The 7,456-nt window shown below is 37.7% G+C and overlaps 1 protein-coding gene across 1 annotated transcript; it reads right to left on the bottom strand.

Moving 5' to 3' along the window:
- Positions 1-2,244: 2,244 nt before the first annotated feature.
- On the bottom strand, positions 2,245-3,901 carry rprml (reprimo-like). The gene has a single exon (XM_005920389.2). The coding sequence runs from the start codon at positions 3,429-3,431 to the stop codon at positions 3,096-3,098; it is 336 nt and encodes a 111-aa protein (XP_005920451.1). The 5' UTR covers positions 3,432-3,901; the 3' UTR covers positions 2,245-3,095.
- Positions 3,902-7,456: the final 3,555 nt, after the last annotated feature.

Raw genomic sequence — 7,456 nt, 5'->3', positions numbered from 1 at the left:
TGCCACAGCCAGTTTAATCGCCTGTATTTCTGTCATGAGTTCAGTACACCGTTCATTATTTTTTTGTGAGGTCTGTGTTGTAAAAGGTCAGCAGTGATGCTTCTTGACAGTCAAATGTACACTTTTGGAGAGAGATCTTGAAACGCGACAAACCCTTGCCAAAGACACAAGTGCACACATTTTGATTGGGGTGAAGGGATAACATGCTAATGTGTTGTTCCTGCACTGCTACATTAGCCTTTTAATATCCTCTTCATGCACTTGTATTAATTAACCATGTGTCAACCTTAGCTGACGCAGTCTTAGTCACAATCATAATTATGTTTCCTTGTAAAGTTCAACCTGCAGGCCCAGTAACAGTACATGATGTTCTTCTCTAAACAATATTCTAAAATTGTCTCAGATCATCCAGGTGATGACGAGAATCACTATAAAGATGCACACTGACAACAGATTGTAGACACGCGGATTTTGCTCCGTGGTAACTCTTTAACATATGCATCTGTGATAGTGGGCGACTAGCAGTGCTCATAATGTGACAGTTCACAGTGGGTCTTTGGCAAGAAGGTAAGTAATTTTAATTGGCACTCAGCCAAGTCAAGAGAATAAGCATTTATGTGAGAACATTAGAGAAGATTCAAAGAAAGGGGATATACTTTGAACTGTTCATCGTTTGAGCGGTACAATTACTGGCTTGAAAATATCTGCAAATGAATAGAATTTGTAACTTCTTATTTTCACATGCAGGCCAACTGATTATGCAAGTAAGTGTCATATTACCAGTTATTCACATTATTTGCTTCACCTTCTTGTTGTCTTGTTGTACAAGCGAACACCTTACGTGTCTCCTACAACCTATAGGGCATGTTTCCTGAATAACTGCATGTATTTTACTCCATAAAAAAATTGCATAGATCTATATTTTACTGTAAAGAAGTAAAAGATCATTTTGAATAGAGCCCACTTGTTGCTGTGGTTTCCAAATTATAACAACCATACAGTTAATGCTATGGGGAGGTTTGAGATGTGGTGTGAGGTGTTTTCGTGTGTTTAGTGTGTGGCTTGTTATACGACAGTTAATGTATAAATGATATATAAATAATATTCACATGTGCCTCCCTGTATCCAGTAGACATTTATGAGAACAATACCAGGATAATTTTGGATTTTCTTTTTCAGAGTATTGACAAAATTAAAGGATTTGGAAGAAAAGATTAAGTAAAAATAAATGTTTTAATAGAAATTCTCTCTACTAAATGAAAGCAGCGAAGTCATCTGATCTCCTGTTTAGAAAGTCTGGATACACCACACACTGCAGTTACCTGTCTGTAAGAAAACATGACACTGATCCCTATAAAGTTTAATCATTTATGCTTCCATATTATTTTCTCTTGGCTATATTATACAATTTTTGTGGTCATCTTCATCTGAACTATTCCACCGATCAATATCCAGATGTTTAAATACAGGTTTTCATGTTGTGTTGAAATAGTGTGTGGAGTTGTTCTTAGCCATTAAAGTCTAATTATCTAATGTGTTTTATTAATTCATAGTGTTTGTCTGAGATACCTTTGTCAAAGTTTGATGGTCTGTTGAACACGCTGTCTTGTGTGCATGGTCAGTGGACACAGGTGTGAATGCATGGGTGTGTTTGTAAGGATTCATCTACCCGAGCTCTCCTAACAAGTACTGAAAAAATAATGAGAACATCGGTTGCTTCAGAGTGGGGTACATCAGAGAGAAAGAGGAGAAGATGCCGATACATATAAGAAAGAGAAGATAAATTGATTTAAAATGCTGAGATGAATTCAGTGGAAACCCAAAATCTTTTTCTCTGTTTAAAACTCAAATAGAAAATGATATATTTTGGCTGAGAAAATAGAGGGATGTACTATTAAAGGGAAAAAGGTGTATTAAATTAATTACAGCAGTTCTTGGATGTCTGTAGCTGTATTTTGGACAGATACTGCTCCTCAAACTCCACCTACGATAAGAATTTTATGTCATTTGGTCATTGTAATTTTTCTTTCCAAAAATTACCCTGTGAATGTTTAAAGTGCGCCTACATCAGGATATCACTGATATAATGCTTTTACTTTGTGAATAATCAACAATCTGATGTAATGTGAAAGGACAGAAAGGTTATTCCACACGTCTGGTCAGATCTGAGCTCACATTTTTTAAAAGAAGGTCAACAAGGTTCTTCAGAGATCTGTATAGCACAGGATTAATCACAACTGAATGTTAAGGAGAAATACTTTTTTAAAAAGACTTCAAAATGCAATTACAAGAGAAATACCACTGTAGCCTTTTCTTCTGAACATGTTCTGTTTAAAAACAATTAAATAATACAAAGTGCTAATTAATTAAGAGTTGACAAAGCTTAAAATAGTTGTTACAACTTTTTACTTGCATGCCGCAGTTTCAAGTTTTTGGTACAAAATAATTCATGCAGCATCGATGATTTCAAAGTGCAAAACAGATCCAAAGTCACTTTACAGAGCAGTTAGCGAGCATGCCAAGTAGGACCAGAGTCACTCCATAAAGCTGTAACGAAGTTTGTTGAAAACCCTAAAGGCTTTTCATACTCAAGGTGTACCAAGCAAGAACAAGAAAAAAAAAAAACTTTGTATAGAGAATACACACATACACATCCATCACGTCCACAGAGTACACTGGCAGGCGTGGAACTATAAAAATTCACAATCATGCTTTTGGACTTTTTTTTTTAAACCAAATATTAATAATCATTCGAAATTTACCAGGCAAAAAAAACAAATCAAAAATGAGGTAACGGCTTGTAAACATGTTTTTTACTTTGTTCAAGTTGGCAACGACAAATTCACTCAAAATATTCAACAGATCGGCCCACGTGTAAACAGCTGCCCTTATTTTACGCACAGACTTTACGCACAAACATTGGTCGTTGGACTACTTTCCTGTAGTCCTTTTTTTTCGGTAGGTCATGTTTTTGCATATCTTAGTCACAAGGACACACTTTGATAAGTACATGCAGATGTAGATCTTGATCTGCTGTTCGAAATGTGCAACAGATCTCCATACCGGTTCTCCATCCATCTCTCCATCTAGGTGAACTAGCTGAGCCCAATCATAACAGTTTCCACGTCTTTGGAGGGTCTCCGGTCCCTTACCAGAAAGTTAATCATACTTTCCGACTTAATCATCAGGTTGCACCCAAGAAAAAATACACCGAACACTACAGTGAGTGACAACACGCACAGCACTGCGATTTGCACCACACGCATCACGAAGAGTTTGCGCTCGTCTTGCAGCAGTATCAGGGACCCTCCGCCGTCGCCGGTCACCACGCTGTCGGTTGCATTGCCGGAGTATGTTGCCAGTGTCCCAGCGAGGCTCTGACTGCCGTTAAACATTGCGTCCTGGGTCACGTTGAAGAGGGAAACATTCATCTTTTGTTGTGGGTTGTTAGCAGCAAATCACGCGACTCCAACTGGTAGGCAGACAGTTTCACTATAAAACCCCGACACCGAGCAAAACTTAGTGTCATATGACTACTGAGACAAAAAATAAGAGGAAGGTATCGAGAAATAACTAGCTTTTGAAGTCCAGTTCTGCAGCCAAACATCGAGGTTTGCCAAAGCTTGAGTGCGTAATGACCACATCCACATCACCGCACCGCTACAGTCAGAGAGTGTCGATCAAGTAATAACCCAACTATGGTAAGTTTCTTTAATTCAGAGTCCAAGTTTCTCTAAGTCTTAGCGAGTCTTCTGCACAGGAAGGAAGGTGCAAAATGGTGTTCCCCGATGGTGTATTAAGAGACACTCCCTGCGCACCCGAGCTCGCCTGCGAGCGTTTTCTTCCACTGTGCCAAATCTCTCGTGCCTTTTAAAGTGATGATGAATTCTCCGTGGACCACAACACCGCTCCTCAATAGAGAATGCGGTCAGGTGGCTTTCCATAAAGCGCTACTGAATACACAAAAAAGGAGAGAAGGAAGGAAAGAAAGAAAAAAGAAAAAAGAAAGAAAGAAAATAGTTTTCCCTACTTGTTTTTTACTGCCACCTGTTTCAAATTCATTTTTATTGTTTTTGTTTGTTTGTTTGTTTGTTTTTATACGGATCTGAGTAGTGTAACAGTTCTAGCTTAACAAATATGAAGATGTTTGTTAAAAAGCATGTAAATGTATTTCAGGTACACCACAAATGGGGTTAAATTGCTTATTAAAAGATATTCTGATCTCCTTGAGGAACATAGTATCCATGTATTCACATTTTAAAGGCTGTATAAATCTCCCTAGTACTGATTGGGGCATATATTAACTGTGGTGGCTTCTTGGGAAAATATTTACCTGGATGAACATTGTGTTCAGTGAGAAATAAGTTGACCGCCTGCACTGAAAAATAAATGAGAGGTGTTAATTGATTCTAATTGGGTTTTTTTTTATAGTTGTTGTTGTTTCTGAATAAGATGTGACTGTGGTTTAGGAGGTGAGAGAGGCAGCAGTATTTGCAAGCTGTAACTTGGAAATGAAGACTTGAGCTAATAAACTTCTCTGTGTTTTCCTCCAGGCTGCTGCTGAAATTAAATTTCTGAGCTCATATTTATTGGAATGTGTTACTCAAATATTACTTTGACGTTCAGGTGTAAACTGTTGGTGGCATGAAACAGAAATGAGAGCTTTCATGCAATTGTATCAGTTAAAGATTTTTTAATATACTGGAATATCTTTCTATATTAATAATGTTATCCTCCTTCACTCATTCACACATAATGCGAGGTTTCATTTTGGTCAGTGACAAAATATATGAAAGTATTTGTGTAGTTTCTTATTGCGATGTAGGAGTTTTAATCAGAAATTAACCTTTAAAAATTGCTGAAAAGAAGTACTATAATCAAAGTAGAGAGTATTAAGCTGCCTTGGCTGAATAGGCACCAATTTAATATTTATTATCTCACAGCTGCTGTGACTTCCTCAAACTGCTGATATACGACACAGTTATGCATGAGCACATTCAAATTTTAAAGCAAAGAAAAAAATGTTTTTTCTATTTTATTCTAATACCTCACTTGTTTGGTTGTGAGATAACCACGATACATTTCAGCAGATTCATGAAAGAAAAGAAAAGTCATCCTCACACATTATAAAACTTACCAAGAGTTGTGTGCAGAGTCTGTCAGATTAATCTTCTGTTTGTCTAAAAACAAAGGCCATGAAATTCAATTTGGGGTGCTCCTGATTTCTGGGTAAGCAGCTTTCAGCCAGCGACTGACAGGCATGTGTACAAACAATGATTCGCTCAATCACAAATACTTTCCATGAGCCTGGGGCTGGTTTACTTTCAGATAATTTATTAATGGCTGACAACAGAAGAACAATGAGTAGTTTTTTGTGTACAATAAGATCAAATCATCTCATTAGCCTTTCAATTTGGTTGCTGCAAATTGATTGCCAGCATATAAATCAGTGCTGTACAATCTGACTTTGTTCTATTATTCACTTTAGTGTGATTATAGAAAGCAGCTTGTACTAACACCTAATCTCTCTGTCAATATGTACCAATGCTTCCTTGAGGCTTTAAACTACAGAACTTCAAAGAATGTGCAAATGATGAAAAAGTAGTTGCAAAATCAGCAGGAGGAAACTTCAGTTATTCTTCTGAACTAATTAGCAAATTCTGACGCAAAAGTACAAAGAGCTCGTCGTGTCATTATTAAGTGGTTTTTCAAGAAGTTTTGCACGTTAGAAGCTTCTTAGACTTCATTAACCTGTTGCATATTTAAACTTCAAACTCAGCAGAGCGTCAGAGGCTTTCCTGTGAATGCCTCAGATTTCATTGATGCACCAGTCACAGGAAGAGACATAACTGGAGGTTATTGTTAGTATAAATGTAGATGAAAATATATTCATATGAGAATGCATACATGAATGTGAGTGCCCGACTTGTTCCTAAGCAACAGTAGACCTGTGAGCCCAGTGACAGATGGTTGGTGAAGTTATTTTGGTTTAGAGGAGAAAGAGAGGGAGGGAGCGGTGAGGTGCCTGGACGGAGCAGAAGGGGGGAAATGTTTCCACTTAACATGAGGGAATTGGCAGCCTAGCAACACAAACTAAGTGAAGACATCCCTAGCAACAAAGATTTGGTGTTTGACCCCACCCACGTCCCTACCGTTCCTTATCCATACATCATTTTTTCTCTGAGTTGCTGACACAGGGCCTACATTCACCTTTTCGAACCCTTCCAACACAAAGATAACCAAAATTCCTCAAAACATCCTCCCCATTAATTATGAGATTTCTAATATGTCCAGTTATTAGCAAATTAAAAAACACATGGAAGGATTAATTTCCATTTCCATTTAAAAAGTGTGTTTTGATATTAAATATGAATAAATACATTATCACAGAAGAAAATGTTTTCGGCATTTCTTGTAGATTAAACACAGGCTGATAAATTTTGTTTTCTGTGGATGGGGTCAGGCAGGTCATCAAAATTCAGGGGGCTGATCTGGTGTGAAATAACTAAATTCCCGCAGTGTGACCAAGTTACAGCTACTTGGCCAACCTTAGCTTGATACCTGAAGAAAACTAATATCTGGGAGGAAATACTTGCTGTCCAGCTAACTTGTTAAACTACTTAATCAGCTAATTATGCCCCATAATATTAACTCATGTATTATTTGTGGATCTGTCACATCAAATTTAACTTTATTATCTTGATCAGGTATACAATATAAACTTAATTAGGTACACCTTGCTAGCAGTTTCATCCCCCCTTTCCTTCAGAACTACTTTAATTCCTCAAGGCATGAATTCAAGAAGGAGTTAGCAACATTCCTCTGTGATTTTGGTTCATTTTGACATGATTGCATCACACAGATGCCAGCTGCACATAATTTTGTTTTATCTGCTCCCTCATTCACAAGTGGTCACAAAGCAGATGGATAATCATATTTGATTTGGGAGAGATTTTAACACCAAATTCCCTTCCTGATGCAACCCTCCCAGGGATTTTTGGGACCATCAAAAGGTGGGTACATGCTGGTTATAAGGGAGTGTTTGTCAGCAATACTCAGGTACATTCAGAAATTTAAATCTTGTCAGCCACCCAGAGTGCACCAAGAAAATATCTTCCAAATATTACACCACTCCATATTGACAAGGTAGCTTCACAGAGTTGCTGAAGATATGCTGGCTGCTCTATTGGATTAAGAGCTGGTGACTGTGGAGGGTATTTGAGTACTTTGAATGCACTGTCATATATCATATTCAAGAAACCAGTTTTAGATGATTTGAACTTTGTGGGAATGTATGTTATCCTGCCAGAAGCAGCTACTGGAAAATGCATATGTTGCAGTGAAGTCAGATGCAGAGACGTCAGCAACAATACTCAAGGCTAAAGGGTCCAACATGTGCAAATAAAATGTTTCTCACACCATTACACCACCAGCAATTGCAGCATAAATCCAAACT

Source organism: Haplochromis burtoni, unplaced genomic scaffold (genome assembly GCF_018398535.1).
Source record: "Haplochromis burtoni strain Fernald_Lab_line unplaced genomic scaffold, NCSU_Asbu1 Contig_21, whole genome shotgun sequence".
NCBI lineage: Eukaryota > Metazoa > Chordata > Actinopteri > Cichliformes > Cichlidae > Haplochromis > Haplochromis burtoni.
The sequence above is the reverse complement of the archived record's forward strand: the minus strand, read 5'-3'. Positions and strand labels throughout refer to the sequence as shown.

Bases quoted from the DNA above. Each gene is read 5' to 3' on its own strand.
- rprml (XM_005920389.2), bottom strand. From the start codon at position 3,431: ATGAATGTTTCCCTCTTCAACGTGACCCAGGACGCAATGTTTAACGGC.